This window comes from Adelges cooleyi, unplaced genomic scaffold (genome assembly GCF_023614345.1).
Source record: "Adelges cooleyi isolate 19-005CV unplaced genomic scaffold, UGA_ACOO_1.1 ACOO_flye_CR_arks_rails_tigmint_CR_PRNA_30, whole genome shotgun sequence".
Classification (NCBI taxonomy): domain Eukaryota; kingdom Metazoa; phylum Arthropoda; class Insecta; order Hemiptera; family Adelgidae; genus Adelges; species Adelges cooleyi.
Window position 1 is genome coordinate 14,582,710 of NW_026095971.1, and position 17,826 is coordinate 14,600,535.

At 29.7% G+C, this 17,826-nt stretch overlaps 2 protein-coding genes across 10 annotated transcripts in view; both read right to left on the minus strand.

Moving 5' to 3' along the window:
• The window catches only part of LOC126837928 (60S ribosomal protein L17), a 309,752-nt gene that overhangs the window by 93,189 nt on the left and 198,737 nt on the right, over positions 1–17,826 (minus strand). The window lies entirely within an intron of this gene.
• The window catches only part of LOC126837917 (monocarboxylate transporter 10), a 161,068-nt gene that overhangs the window by 7,227 nt on the left and 136,015 nt on the right, over positions 1–17,826 (minus strand). For all 5 annotated transcript variants that reach the window (XM_050571901.1, XM_050571900.1, XM_050571903.1 and 2 more), the window contains one exon: positions 5,633–5,818. In XM_050571901.1, the coding sequence (XP_050427858.1) occupies positions 5,633–5,818 (186 nt within the window). The remainder of the gene's footprint in view (positions 1–5,632; positions 5,819–17,826) is intronic.

Genomic DNA, 17,826 nt, shown 5'->3' on the forward strand with positions numbered 1-17,826 from the left:
ATACGCAATTTAAACTACCGAAATCATATAAACTTAGCCGAATCATTGAGCTGATTCAAATAATAAAAATTAATTAAAATATTTGTATCATAATAAAAAATATTATATTCAATTTAATATGACATAGTTGCCGATAGTTTTTCAATATTCAGCTATCGACAACAATTTTCAAAACTTTTATAATATATTGTTGTGTACTCAAAGGTCGTGAGGGTATGGGACAAAACACGAGATCACATAGTCGTTAAACGACTTAAGTTTTCATGCCAACAGCCGTAACGTAACGGTGTAAACGATTAATGTACACTTAACTTGTTTTCTTTAGAGTGGATTTTTCGGTCAGAGCTAACGTACGTGCAACACTTTTCAAGCGTTAAAAACATGGGAATTATTATACAACATATTATTTAATATTTGTTAAGGTTTAACCACTTTAAATATTACTCATTGAATACATTTATTAGCAGAAGGTCAATAATTATTTTACGCAGTGATGCCTACTTGGTTTTTTGTAAGCTAATAATTGTTATTGATCGAGTAATTGTTTGTGCGATTGAAGTACTCGTTTAGTTCTTCTAAAAAGCATCGTTTTGATTCTCCTAATAGCACCGATAATTGAATTAATTTTCATAAAAGCGAAATAAAAGGATATGTCTACTACGTTGTTATAGCGGAACAAACTTTGTTTTTTGGCCAAGTATGGTCTTTGTACTGTTCTACCACAAAAACACGCTATTTTTAAAAACACTATGGTTTTTCCACAGCGTTGTAACGATTGTTGGCTAAAGTTCAACCTTGGGTTTATAAAACACAAAGTTTTGAAAAGCCAATTAATGAGATTCTACCTTTTTTTTTTAGTACCATTTCATTTGTTATAAATAAAAACCAAACAATGGACCACGGTTGTCTGTATGAAATATTTGAAATCGAGCCTATTATAACTATAAGAAACATAATCTGATTCAATAAATAATTGAACGTTTTTTCTAATACGGAATATTGATTATCAAAATTTAGTCGTAAGTTAAGATAAAGGATAATAATTTGGAACTAACAGTATAAATATAATACAAAAGGGAACATAGAATGTATTGTAGCAATAGCAGATTCTATTAATTTTAGGAAAAAATAAACATAAAAAGTTTAGCAGCATAACCTAAACAGAATGGGATTTAAATAATAATACGATTGTTTCAACATGCTTAAAATCCGGAATCCCACGTGACCTAAATTAATTGTCATCTCCGCAAACTCCGTCGGACCCTTTAAATTTCATCCAAAAGATACTTCAACGAGGAGTTATACGTTTTGCGAATACTATAGCTACTCGTGTTCACTATTGAATTCTATTTACATTTGTTTTGTCATTAATTTTACGGATCACTACTCAAAAGTTGTATCCCAGTAATAAACTCTCTAGATTTAATACCAAATTATTTAAATGCGTTTGAATTATATTGTTTAATTATTAACGATTATAGCTACAATTACATTTTATAATAAAATAGCATACTTTTCCAATCCTTGTATAAAAAAAATCTTCGTTTTCATGTTGTATAATTTTGAGTGTATATGTTATGTTTACAAAATTTAGTTGCTTTCTATTACAATTTTAAAGATTTAAAATTTTTTTTCAAAACACAATCATAAGGACTGGTGTATAATATTGTTGAAGCCCGAAAGATCTGAAACTTTTTTAAAAAGTTTTATTTAAAAATGATAAAAGAATTTCAGTAATAAAAGTTTTAAAATAACAGATATCCAGGAGCTTTTATTTTTTAACACTAAAAATAAACTTTCTAAAAGATTTTTTTTTTTAAACAAAAGAATTCTAAAATTGTTGGCTTGGTATTGTTCATAATTATTTATAAATTATAAATATACATTTTTATTCAATAAAATCACAATAATTTATTTGAAAAAAATAATTTTAATAAAAAACTAAATATATTTTACTGTACTTATTTTGTATTATTTATAAATATAATTCAATGGTGAACGTTTTTTAAATAAACTCTTACTATTTTAATTTAAAATCAGATATAGTGGGTTCAAAAAATTATCAAATATAAATAATTACATTTGTATAGGCAATTAAATTAATTGTCTCTGCACTATAATTTAAAATAAAAAAAATGAATATTCAAAATCCTTGTTGATAGTTTAATAAAAAAACACATAACTTATAAAACTGGTTGAGTGAACTTACAATATCATCTTTATACATATTTATAAATACCTACTCAAAATATTAATAATAATTATATTAATTTAAATTGTGTGCTGTTTGATAATAAACATAATTCATTTTACTGGATTTAGTCAGTCGAATATTATTTCTTTAAATATATTTTAAGTATTCGAACATTTTCAGAAGAAATAAGTACTATTATACTCTAAAGATGAATTTGTATTGTTTTTCGTCGTTTACTAATTATCGTGAAAATGAGACTTTACAAATTTATTTTTTATAAGTGAAACATATAGGTTTGTTCTCATGATAGATTATGTATCATCAATACTTTTCAGTTGATTTAACAGTCCCTATGATGTAATAATAGAGAATTTTTGAGATATTAATTGATTTGTTTCCTATATGACGAACACTACTTACGTAAGGTATTATTGAACATAAAGATCACCTTACTATTTGTGTAGATATTTAATTTAATTTTAGCTATTTGGACAATTTTTAACGGTCGTTTGTTTTTATTGGTATTGTAAATGTTCGTTTAACCAAAGTATTACTATCCCACTTCTGTATGGCGTATGCAGTTTTTCGTTTTACTATATCAGCTAGTATCTTGAGTCCGATTTTATGCTATCTTTAGTAACATCTTAATAACAACGAGGAAACAAATATTTGGGACAGGTTCCGGCAAAATTTACATTTTATTCTTTCAGTAAAAAAATATATATTTTTAAATTGCACCAGTATAATAATATATTTATATAAATACTTAAATATATTTTTATATAATTAATGAAAAAGCAATTTGGTATCCAGTCCGGTGTAACTGGTTTCGTATTAAATTACACGGGTGGTTTTGAGTGTAAAGGCATAACCAACAAATATTATTTGAAATATGTAATTTTAAAACCAATCAATTTTTCCTCCATTGAAAAACTAGTTACAGATTCGATTGAAGTCTAGTATTAATTGTTAACCAGGTGTTTTACATTTGAAATATTTTGGAAGCCTAGGTATAGCAACCGTATACTGGGTAACGTATATCGTAAAAATGTATTAAAATATAATTTTTTTTCATAAACTGTTCAAAATATTTGTATAACATCTTAAATATTTTTTTTTAAATGTACGGGTAAACATTTTAAATACTATTCACTTTTCCGTTTTTTTATTTCAATATTATCAGTTAATAGTAAACAAAAGTCAAATTTTAATATTCCTTTAATGATTTTAAGCAAATATGTTATACAGTAATTATACAGTATTTTATAATAACTGTAAGTACCGTTAAATTTCATAGTAGATAAAAAGTAAAAAAAAAATTAGAAGGATTGGCTCGTAAAAATCCTTTTTGATGTAATAACTTGTCGTTCGACATTTTTATACTTCATTTCAATGTAATAAAAAAAAGTGCTGTTGATCACGTGCGTTTTACTTTTGAAATTTACATGAGAAACAAATATATATTTAAGACCATTAGGAGGCGTAATGGCAAATAAAAACAGGCCGAAACGATTTTCCAAATGAAACTCGAATAAAAGTACTCCTTTTGAATTTTACAATAAAGTGTTTTAGGTTAACATTTGTTTTTAATCAGACAATAATTAATCAATTAATTAGATTTTTAGGTAAAATAAAGGAAGCGAATTTAATTTTAATGTAATCCACACTAATTATCATAGTTAATCCTGGAACAGTTTTTGTCTCAGGCATCATGAACGTCCAGATTTCAACGATTCTTTAACGTTCACTGATTTATTAAACTTTCAAAAGTGTGTTAATGCTTTTACATTAATTAAAGGAACTTGACATTACTTTTTAGTATTTATTATTAACAAATTTACTTATTATTATTACATTCAAATTTGTGCTCAGTACTTATTTGTGTGTGTTTAATGTTTCTGCATTTTTATTTAACTATGCATTTATTATTATTATTGTTATGTTATTTATTGACACCCAAAGGGTAAAGTATATAGATGTATATTTTATTAATATATAGATAACAAGACATAACATAAATACATTGGCATTAAAACAAAAAATACAAATTTACAATAACAAACTTTGATTTTTAACTGTTGAAGTGATTCATAAAAGAAATCATAATCAACAATTTTATTTGCAGAGGAGAGATGTCGAAATAAAGGGCTCTGGGCTGTATAGTTATTTTTATTTACTTGGTACTGAAAAGGGGTGCTTGTTCTTGTAATGATATTAGGAACTTTAAATTTTACTAATATAAGTAATTCTGGACAGTCAATATTGCCATTAATTATTTTGTGAAGAAAAGCTACATCAATATAAAACCGCCTAGATTTCAAAGATTCTATATTTAACCTACATGAAACATTCTTAATATCTTGACCTATCATATTGAATCTGCATGCTATCGAACGGAGAAATCTTCGCTGTACCTTATCTAGTTGGTCCACCATACCTATTTGATTTGGTTTCCAGATTAAGGATCCAAACTCAAGTATAGAACGAATTAAGAAGCAATAGAGTACTTTTATACATGTGTAATCTTTAAAATCACTGCACACCCTATTTACCCTATAATAATGGGAAAACGTCATTTTAGACTCAATTCCATCCATCTTCTTAATTGCTATTCTTTTCTTGCCTGTTACTTCGCAAATTTTTTAGGATTTTGTGTATGATACTGACTTACGTTTCAACCGATATTGTTATTCGCTAAAGTTTCTTAGTTTATCTTCAGAAGTGTATAGTTACAGAAGTCAGACCTTACCTGAATACATTACAATACCTACATTTCTGAAGACGGATTTTAAGAAGTAAACGACAGCTGAAAAACTTAACACGTGGATACATTTGTAAGTATTTAAAATTGTTTTAAAATCTACAAAAGCTTTAATACATATTAAACCTTATTAATATCTTCTATTCTAGTCAAGACAAGACATCCTCACTTTCAACGGCCATTTACAATGATTTATGGTCATTTAAGCGTTATCACTCTTATTTGCTCTTCATGTCTCACTTTTAAGGGCATGTTCAATCAACTGTTTTTTTTAGCATAAAAAATACAAGCTTTGATAAGACTTTGGTTGTACAAACGTATCACGTAGATGTTTTCAAGACTTATATTATTGTATTCAAACAAATTCTGAGTGCACTAATTTTATTTGATCATAAGGTACGTGTGGTGATCAACATAATCATTACATTGCAGTCACGCATTGCCACGTTACATTACTTCAACTGGGAATTGTCCTGTGCCTGAAATGCGTTTGCAGTTCGTTAGGTTGCTTTAAACAATTGTATGCCTACGTTGTTTTTTATAAAATAATTTTGAACAATTTTTATTAAATCTTCGGCAGTCTAACAACTGTTTAAATAATATAGATAATAGATATAATTACCAGTTACTCTATCATAATATTATTGCGACAACGATAATACCGTGTAGACACTTACCGATAACGGTGCCGTAGCTGAAGAACAATTGATGGAATTGCGTTGCAAAACTGGTGAAGAGACATCCCAGCGCTGTGATTAGGCCGCCCATGACGGCAGTCAGTCTTGTGGATTTCCGCCGGCAAAACGCAATCGTTACCGGTGACAGTAACAGAGCCACTCCCGTGGACATCGCACCCAGCCATCCTGCACACACCATCGATACACATCTCATTAGTCATTAATATCATATTGTATTCAAATCACAGCCGTTAGGTTTATGTGTGTAATGTTATATGAATATTTAAGTATATGATTCGATAATAGTGATAGATGTGCCTGACCGACGAAAAAAAATAATTCATAAAAGCGACGAACAAGTATAATGATTAGTATTGGGAGACTTTTAAATATAGGAAAGAAAAAAATTAACCATCGGTTTCACAACCTCTTGTGGAAGATTCAGCATTCAATTCTTAGGCATTCATTTTGTGAGAAGTCCTGAAGGCTTGGTGATTCGGTCATTATTCAGTCAACTACTCAAACTCCAAATACTTGTGCAGAACTAGATTTCTGTCCGAAGCAAGCTCAAGACATGAAATGTACTCATAGAATTCTTCTCAATTGATACACGTTTGCTTTGAGTTTTAGAGCAAACATTTAATTTAAATGTGCAACAGTTATCCTAAATGTTTATTATGGTATATAAACATATCAAATTTAATCAGTTAGAAACCCGTGACGAACCTGATTGGACATGCAATTCCGATTATGAGGTTTAAATTTCTTAACTCGGGCAAATTAAGAAGATATTAAAATAAATTATTAGTCTTAAATGATAAATAAACCATTTTTCTTACAAGACTAAATTAAGCAGCGTCTGTCTCATCCTACTACTTATTTAAATTAGTTACCTTAGTTTCTCACCTCAATAATTTAGTCACAATTAAGTTGTTACATTTGTTTTGTAATTATTTGCCTATTGTCTTATTTTGCCTCATTGTTCTGTTGAAATTTATGCACATTCACGACTAATATTAAGTTATATGCGATAAATAAATTTACATTTTCAAGCACTTTTTAATCCGTCTAGACACGAGTTTCACTAAAATGAAAAGTCTATTTAACGGGGTTTCTAATGGGCATGTCATAAAAAGTTTATACAACGAGGGAATTAGTGTAAGATTGTTTTATTTGCTAACAGATAATTGTGTTGTTTTTTTGTTACATTTCCTATTAAATTCATGCTATGTCTAAAAAACAATAGAGCTGGGGTTTATGATTTAACAGCATTGTTGTCAAATTTTATGACTTTATAAACCTATAACTTAACCTAACTTTATCACATTACTCTTTTTATTTAACATCCAAAGTCTAACGCCAATACGAAATGTTTACTTGGTTTAATAAGCGCTTAAAGTTATAACTTATAAGAGTAATGCAAGTTATAATTTTTTATTTGTTTAAAAAAAGTTCTAAATAAATTAGTTTAAAAAGCAACCAAAAGAAGACTATAATAGAAAACTATCAAAAAAAGAAGTATGCATGTATATTTTGAAACAAGATAAAGGATTGTAGAGAGGATGGTGGCAGATACGTATAAATATTAAAGTAGATAAAGAGGATTAAGATCTGCCTTACTTATGAGGGATAAAACGAGAGGAAGTAAAACAAATAGATGTCCAGTCAAATACCAATGCGATATGAAATCCCATAAAAGAACATTTATTTTAATCAAGAAGCAATCGATAATCAGATTATACACATATGCTGATTGTATCTATGTAAATATGATTTCTTCGGTGTACGAGAAGTTCATTGTTTAGTAATGTATGGTGTTATTTAAACTAAAACAATATAATTTATGTATATCCTTTTGTATAATCCTAATACAATAGACCTACTCCAAATATTGTTTTAGATATCAGACTTATGCGAACGCAACTTGTGATTATTCGTTTTGTATTACATTTTTCTAGTCATAGAATAATATAAATAAATAGGTATTATAGATTATTATTTATACAATTATAAGAGCTTGTCGGGTCTAGACAAATTACAGTAATATATTTTCATCTATAATCGATACACTCCGTTTTACCTATTTTAATTTTTGTTTATTAGAAAATCGGTCTAGTATGGATTAGTATAAGTAATAGACAGATTAATACCACTATACTTATAATTTGTACTAGTTGTACTTGATCGAATTATTTGTATCTGAAAAGGATTTAAAGGCATTGTTCAAAAAAATATTATTTTTTTTAACAAAAGTTAAAATGCACTCGTTTTTTTATTTTCTATTTTATATCCTCGAAGAGTGCATTAAATAAGAATAATATTGTGATCTTCTTTAAGTGATTCTAGCGTAGACAAATAAAAACACAATTGCGCCCCGTGCCGATAAACTGTATTGCAAGTAGTAAAATAGATTTTTATTGTACTACTATTGTGCTTTTGTGGGTAAAAAAATTGAAAATAAAATCGGCTTTTTTCTGATAATATCTTACACCACTTCAGCCAGCAGATGGTCGACTGAACCCGAGAGTAGGAGATAAACGGGCATGGAACTATGGAATTCGAGAAGAGTACATGTTTACGACCACGACGTTTGGCTTCAACACTTTAATACCAGAAACTCTTTCGTGTTGACCCGAAATTTATGGATCGTGAGGTTTTGCCAAAATCTCTGGCGACATTGCCGCCTTATAACTTATCTACTACTGACCGTTCTTCGTCAGTGGCCATCTCAGAACATTATTTAATTTAGGCGGTTCATAACGACCGAAATGTACGACGTACGGCGCTTACAGAAACTTAACTGCGCGTTAAAAGTCGACCATTACTTATTCGAGTGTTATAAGACTATTTGGTATGATTATCAACGGTGTACTATATATATGAATAGTGACGATGGTATCAAACATTAAAAACCTTGTGTTTTTACAAATTTATTATGCTCTATTTTTGTTCACACGGACCTATAAAATACGCGTACTAAAATAATGCTGTTAAATTGATTTTTTATGGGCTGTTAAAAATACTTGGAAAACTTGTAAGTATAGCATTTTTTCACTTAAACAGATCACACTTATTGTTTGAACCAGGGCCGGCGTGAGGGTAAGGCGACTCAGGCGGTCGCCTAGGGCGCCGAAATTGCTTTTTAAAATTGTACACATTCTTTTTGTTGTATGAAAAAGGCACCAGTTGGCATTTTGGCCTGAGGCGTCATTTAGCCTTGCGCCGGCCCTGATTTGAACTTCTGTCGTTATGTGGAAAATTGAAATTAACAATTCATCAAACTCAAATTCAAATTTAAAGCACTCGGGTTCGCAGTTAAATAATACATTTATTATAAATATAGCTAATTGATTATAATTACTCTCATATTATGAGTTCATACTATTTAATGAAAATAGATTACACATAAGCTCAATTATAACAAATGATCATCAGCACACATTCAAATTTTGAAAATCGCTTTATCCGTTAGGGCGTTGTGCATAAGCCATTATAAACCGAATTTATTTCTGTCAGTATTTTTTAAACGATAATCGATAAGCGACCAAATTACCTGGAAACGATTACATCTCGTTTATGGAATTTCCTCAGTAACTTAACGTACGAGTTGTGGTTAAATTGAAATTGTCTGTTTACCAACAATATTTAAACTGCAATTAGGTAATGTATTTATCGTGGCTAATGATAAAAAAAAAACAGAGCAAAATTAATGTAAAATATATTAATTTGTACATAACGTTACTAAATGTTAAATGTAAAAAGTAGGATTGTTTTTCTTCCTTTTAATATCCTTATCCTCTCTTCCTACATTTATCTGTTTGTTCCATTTATTTTTCTACTCCACACAACTTCATGCTATTATTTTTAATAGCCAATCTCTTTTCTCCAGTTTGTCTCTAAATATTCCAACACTAATCTTTCTCACCCGTAATTAAACTACTTGTTATAATAGCATGTAATTACACTTTCCTTCTTTTACCGTGGTCCCTCATTTTTTCTACTATTAAGTCAATTTCCTGACAAAAAACTACCTTAATTCTTAGTCCTATCTAACTTATCAACTTTACGCATCTATCTCTTTAATTGACTGTCGGTTAACTTTCACGTTCATACATCATTATTGTTGATCTAAAATTTTGTCAAATTGTCTTGTTAATTATTTAGTTTGATCCAATATTATTTGCTATTAAATATCACATTTTCCATGGGATACAATTTGTTTTACAAAGTATAGTGTTTACACAATAGACAAAATTCCTTGAAAAAGAAACCCCAAACGAGGTTCGGAAACAAACAAAAAGTTTAGATACTTATACAATCTACATATAATATAATACGTGGACAAATTATGTTTTTAAGGACAAAACAATCTACAGAACGTCGATGTACTTTAACCGAACGCTGCAAAAGGCAATAAATAAAACGCATAGCTTCCTAAATTACTGGGAAAAATACACTTTCATAAACGCAGACAAGTGGGGAGAAAGATTAAGAGGGTTTCTTTCGCTGCACTCCGTTTTATCGTCGTTGTCATATAGTAGTTCTTCGAAAACAGAAATTTCCTTTTTGCACACTAAAACTGATGACTAATGTTGGTTTTCCGCAAAGTCCTACTGCCAGATTCGGTGCACGCGAATTTATGTCCTAATGGCAATAATAACCCGTTGACCGGTCATAGAACTATAATATAATACAGATACATTACAGACTATGGTTTTTAAAAGCAAAGACGGTAATTTTAGTGCGTATAGGACAAGAGGTCATCACGAATCTAGACCCAAAGACATAAAAGTAAAAACTTAAGCGATATTCGAAAACTTGATCGATTATGCTTTAGATCATGTCGAAAACTTGTATTTTTTCTAACTCGCATAAATAATATTGTGATTAATTTAACATAATATATACTACTACAAAATCTAAACAAGTTGGCGTTCTTTTATTTATCTCGGTACATGTGTCAGATATTCGGTCGATAACAAATTACTAATTAAAAAGAAAAAACGATTTGTCGACCGTTATGATACTTAGAATGTATTCGTTATAATTAAGAACATGTTTTTGCCTATAACTGAGCTTACGTACGAAGCTTATTACCACCGAACGTCTGCTGTAGGCTAGTCTTGTACGCCTGTAGCGTGGGTATATCATAATAATTTGATTTTATTATAGGTAGTAGGTACCTGTTTTTTATCACGTGTACCGTCACCGTTTGATCTTTGGTTCTACTAGAGATGTCGGTATTTCTTTTTACACAAGTATGACTTCACACATTAATGGCACCATCAAATAATAGAATAAAAATAATACTACCTGAGCTATAAAAACCAAAAGTTGATTTAAGACACCACGCGTTATAGAAATATAAGTTTTTTCCTTTCAAATAAAATTGCAGAAATGCCGAGTTTTGAGAAATACAAAAACCGTTGTTAAAATCGTATTATAGTTATTTATTTTTTATTGTTTACACGCATTTCGTCTTATCCTCTGTCTCCCTCTCTCTTTCTCACGCATATTCATTCTCTTCTAGTATCTTAGTGTAAAGCAATTCAATCTTTTATAGGCGGCTGAAAAAGTTTTGGGACGAAAAGTACACGGTACGACAACACGCATCCAATCCATTAAGGATTTCATTTTTGACCTTACTATAAGCTTCTTTCGTTTTAATCAACTGCGTTTTCTCACTTCTGGATAAAAACCAGAATATTGCCTAAAGTGTAATGCTTGTTACACATAACACAATTCGGGCAGAAGAAATAACTTTTATGCCCTACACGCATTCGACATTCAGACTAGGACTATGCTCAATCTGTTAAAATTGGACACTCTGATCTTAAAAAATCCCCCGCAACGATCCATTATATTCAATGCGAACTCTAAATTAATTATATATTCATGATTTAAAAAAAATACATTATTAATAATTTTAACGCAGCTATTAGTGAAATAAAAGCCCCACTCCCCGTTCAGTTGCAACTCCTGAACAATATAGTATAACGACTATGAAACTGATTACAGTATTGACAAATGATGTTTACATTCAATTTCTGGTTTATCTTAACATTAAGAACTGGGTTGTGTTAATCAACGAGTCAAACGAATGACAAATTATGATGCAATTCAAATATTATAAGACATGATATACCTACTTTGTGTATCAACCGATACGATCAGAGTGATTAATTTTTTTTTGTAGTACATTCATGGCTGTTCGCAGTGTAAGGTAAGGTAAACGGTAGAACGCAATTCCACGACTATTAGCTGTTGGTGTTGAAATTAAACCAACTATCGGATTATAATATGTTGTTTGGATTTATTCGGTGTTTTGACAAGTATAATATAGTAATATTTAAATTCGACACGTGTTCAATTAACACCGAGAGCGATAATGATCGGTTCGGCGAAAACCCGTTTCCGTGGCGTTAAGGTTTCAAACATTTCAAATCGTGCTCTGTACATAAGAGTAAAATATCAATTCCGACAACGAAATCGTGGATCGTTTATCTTCAGTGTGTCTTGTATCGACGGCAGTGGCGATGCAAACCGTTGATTATATTATATAGTTTAATATGTTTGTATCACATTATAATATATGTGGGTATGTATAATATAATAAGTATATATATACAAACGGGACACAATAACGACGTTAGATTTCTCGACTCGACTACCCCGAAGCTGACATCAACAATGGGCACGTGCAAAGAGGTCGACGTTATTATTATTATTGTTTTTTGTTTTAAAATTGTTTTATGATTGTTCCAAAAAATATTATACATACCTATATGTTACATCGTACGTTATAAATTATAATAAAAACGCCCCGAAGGCTAGACATTCGCGAACAATGTGTGTAGTGTAAGTTTTATTATTTTAATATTTACATAAGTATGTATTATTTCGCATTCGTCGTTCCGCATACACACATACAACATACATATATGTGTCGAAAAATTGTCTCATACCGACATAAAATAGGGCAAAGTGCAAACCCGGAAACGCGTACCATTTTTAGGTCCATTTCCTCCCTGCATTTTCAACAGGAAATAGAAATCTGTTATCGGGTAACGTTCACTCGTCGTAATGAAAAAGACAAATCGTTGTTGTTTTTGTGTCTTTTGCTTTTTTTCTTCTTTTTCTATCAGATCATTTCACGCCCAAGCGATGAAACAAAACGACTTCCCAAAAATGTCTACATGTATATTTTGGATCACGATAAAATTACCGAATCTTTTTTTCTCGAACATACAGATATAAACGTTTATTCTGCATCATGCATCGGTCACGTAAAAAAAAATTTCACACCACGAGATAAACTTTTTGATTTTAAAACGGTTTTACGTGGCCAGCAACCATTAGATATATCGTACGTTAGATGGAATTACACTAGTAATCATCAATAGTACTTAAATATGATCTTTGACTTAGAAATTTAATGAATAACTATATATTATATGTATATAACTATACATTACTCAATAGTTATAACTATTATAGTAACTGACTATTAAAACTAACTTAACTGTTGTCTGTTTATAACTATTTGATTTGAATGTATAAATAAATAAATACCATTTTGAATGACCATAAATATACTTTTTGTACGGTTCAGCTAGTAAAGTAATCAAAATGTACATAAATTCGACTGTCCCAGAATAAATATGTTTTTGTCTACCCCTTAAATAGGGTTTTTTTGTCAAAAAAAAAAAAAATTATTAAAATTTCAGCCATTTAGAACAATTCTAAGTGGTTTTTATAGAGCCATATTTTTCCAATTTGGTTAACACGTAAAAACCTGTTTTCGTTAAAATCGTCATAACTTCAAAAACTATAAAAATCTTCTAATTAAAAAAAAAAATTCTAAAAATTCACATTTTTACCTATACAATGCTTTTCTAGACATTTGATCTTGTTTAATTTTTGTTGATAGAAACAATGGTTTAAAGATAAATATAAATACATTTTTAGTCGTTGTTTATTGTTAAGCTGAATAACTTCAAGTAATTGTTATGTGTAACTAATTAAAAAGCGGAGAAAAAACTACAAATGTGTATAAATATTTTAAAGCTACAAATTTCAGCTTTTAGAATCTTTTTGAAGGTTTAACGATTTTAATGAAACAGATTTTTTTATGTGTTAATAAAATGGGAAAATATGCCTCTATAGGAACCACTTACAATTGACCTAGGAGGCTGAAATTTTAAAAAAACTTTTCTTTTTGAAAAATAAAACGATTCAGGGGGTAGCAAAACAATTTTTTTGGTCAGTCTAATATATATATTAGTTTTTACCCTTCGCATAGCATTTTCCAAGTTACCCGGGAACTTCAACTATTTTTGCTCGGAGATAGGTTGGCTTAGAACATTTTTTACTTATAGCTTCGTAAAAAAACGTATAGGTAAAAACGTCAATGGTCACCGCTGTGGAGGTGGAAGGTCGCAAGTAAGAGTTGTTCAAAAAAATACCGAGCGCGGAAGCTGTCTTTTGATTTTATCTTTTTCGATTTATGACGTTTATTTCGGTGTCCTTTTTTGGTTTTTCCTTTTTTTCTGTTCTTTTTCTTCTAGTTTGACGTCCACTGTTCCGTAACGGCCAAATCATACGAATATAATAATTTTTACCCGAAACGCCGCCGTTAAAAGTTTCTTCGGTTCGACGGCGGAATAGTGTCAAAAAACGAATTTGTTGATTTATATTTATAAAATATTTTCTCTTACTATCCTCTCACAGAATAAAAACCTTTCCTGTGGGGAAAAATACAAATATGCAGACCTTTTATCCACGTACGTACATAAACGTTTTACATATTATACTACATGTAAGTATGTACATTTATTATATTATAACATATTTACATGCATAAAGAGTTATGTGTCAATGCCGTTTTAAAGGTAACGTATAATATAATAATACACAGACGTATGAAAAACGTCAGAATTATGGATAATTTATCAGAGAAAAATAAAACTAAGTGTATTATTGTTTCGTTTTTTACTTTTGACTTTTTTTGCCAGCTAAAAGGATCGTGTCGGTGTTTTTATGATGATATAATATAAACCAGAGTAATCTTGATGGAACTAACAGCGACAGTTGTCGAGTTGGGCGTGTTACCACCGCGCTATCCTAACGACAGTAATAACTGTGTTGTATGAGATGACTTCGGCCCAAAAATATGATAAATTTCTTCGTCTGACCGTTTCAGAGTTGTCGAAGCGCTTGCGAAGGAATTGCCACGACGATCATCATTTATCAGGCGACGTTCGGCCAACTGCTGCAGTTAAGTGAATATGTCACAAGATTTTTTTTTCTGAGAACAATTTAGTTTCCATCTTAGATGTATTCAACGCAATCCTAAAAAGCATAAACCTTTGGCTTTACCAGGAATAATCAATTTTTTTATCTTTTTAAGCGACTTGGAAGTTATTTTTTTATGTCCGGCTGCATTCTATGTAAGAACAACAAAAAAATATTATATATTTTTAAAAATGTTTATACAAAATGTTCACAATATTTTTTAAATATTAACTTAATATTTTTTATCTGGAAAAAAAGGTAAAACGATATAAATTCAAAACAGCCGTTGTTCTTCTCTCTTAATTATGCCGTTAAGCTGACCAAGAACCCAATGAGGTATCAGACTTAACGGATGCGGGACGCATCTAAACGTGCGAAGCTTATAATATGAAAAACTCAAAAGAAACAATTACAGAACAAATCGGTCATTTTTCTATTTTATCAAATGGCAACGAATGTTACTACCATTAAAAAGAAGAGTTAATTAGGAAAATGATACAATATTTTTAGTTAAATTACTTCACATTTTTCAGCAGGTAAATATATTACATTAGTTAAACGAAAACAAATAATATCACTTTAACTTGGTTAAGTTAAAAGCATTATTTTTAAATGAATGAATTAATTCAAACTTCGTGATAATTAAAGACCAAAATACATTTATAAAAATTTTAATTTACGAACAAATTACTTTTAATAAAACAACTAACCAAGTTAAAATGTTTTTTGTATTAACAGTCTGCACTCAGTCTTTTTTTGTAGACACATTGACTCCGAGTGTTAGATATTTTATTATTTTCACAGTTAGGTAGAAATTAATAAAACATAGTAGAAAAAAACAAACCCAATGTTTTAGCAACTAACTGTTGTGTTTTATGATAATTGCACATGTGTGTGTTTTGTATGCAGAATGAAAAATTTTACAGCTTTAACGTATAACCTGATCTGGTACATTGTAAAATAAAAAAAACCGAAGTAAAAATAACTGTACACACATTTTAGCGTTAAGCGCATTCTAAATACATTTTAATGTTATAAAATGTTTCACTCGAAAACAAGTATTATTCAAAACATCAAGCTGCTTAATCTAAGTGACACAAGCACTTAGACACAGCATGTAATATCTTAGAGCTTTCGATTTGCATAACAGTTTCGATTTAATTTTCTACACACTCGCCATGAGTATAATTATTATTATGCTTACCTATATATATTTTATTCTGTAACGTACCCTATAATATAATAACGCGTGTTTATTGAATTTCGCAATTTAATGTCAATATTTTTGACGCACTGAGTTGTGCTTTTGAAATGTGTTTTTTTTTGACGTGAACTCCTGTCCTCGCATGTAATCACATTTTAGGGTTTCCTGGGAAATTTCGATTCGAGATTCGTAATGCCCTTCATGTGCGTCTATTAAAATTTTACCGTTTTCCACCAGACTGAGTTTCTTTACACTGAGCTTCAGCTGTGCAATTGTTGTTTGCCGAGCACCGAAGACGTTTTATTAGAATTCCCCGGCAAAGCGGTTATTTACCGCAGCGGTACGTTTTTGCTTTGCACGGTTTCAAGTCTGTAGCCATCCAACGGGATATTGCGTTCGGCTACCGCGTATATAATATAATGTGGCAGTCACAAATTTATCGCACAATTATAATTTAGGACACAGACATAATTGGACCCATCCGTGTCTCGCTAATACCTCTAAATGCTAAAATACACGCTGCTCGCTCTTATAATATCGTTGCCGATATGCATTGTATTTTGTCCCATAAAATTGGCAATACCTGTACCCTAAACCAATTTAGAATGTCTAGAAATAAAAGACGAAAATATTTGAAGCAAAATTGTGTTTTGATCCCGCATACATAATCGTATTTTACTTCAGTGTTGACAGTTAATTAAAACAAAATAAGAAAAACAAATGTATGTAAATTGTACTCATTTTTTTAAAAATTATTTACTCACAACTATTTTAATATTTTAAAATAATATAATGTGATTAAATAGTAAATAGATACTAGATAATAGAAATTAATTTAAATATTTTAAACTAATTTCTTTGATATTAGCTAAATAAATACGATTAGAAAGTTAAAAACAACAGCGCCATAAACATAAAACTAACAATACTTAACTCGTACAACTATTCGTCAAAATTTCAATATGTATTTATTTAATACAGCGACAAATCTACTTTATTATTTTTATTAAATGTTCATGAGAGATATGTGAAAAACAAAAACATTTCTTAAAATACATTCACAATTGTTATTTAAACGTTACATAGCAAAGTAAGTTTTATAAAAGAAAATTCGTTTTTAAGAGCTGAAAAGTCAGAAAGGGAGACAAAGTGCAGTTGAGTAATGCACGCAGTTAAATATGATACAAAGCACTTGTTCTAAATTTTTAACTTTAATAAAATTGGTTATCGACCAGTTAAAATGTTTTTTTTATTATTCTTAATTTTAAAAAGTTAATAAACAAGAATAATACATTTGTGAGGGGGTTATAAACATAAAAGTTTGTGAAAAATTGAGATCACGTCGTACAAAAAGGTTATGAAAAAAATATATAAAATTACTGATAAACTTTATGAGATATTAAGTAGATCACTATACAAATATTACCCTTTGTTCATACTTATAATTATTTTTATTGTTATTTGTTTAAACAAATAAATAAGACGTGTAATTAAGAGAGAAATTAGTATTTTTAATGCGTGTCGATAGTAATAATAATATTACTGTACGACTTCCGACAACGACTGTGCCAAAAGTTGGCGGAAAGTATTCAGTCAATGTCATTTGCACTCATTCGCGCATACACACTCACACACAGTTTTATGATCACAGTATATAATATTATTATAATGATGACTAGACTTTCCAGGGCACACG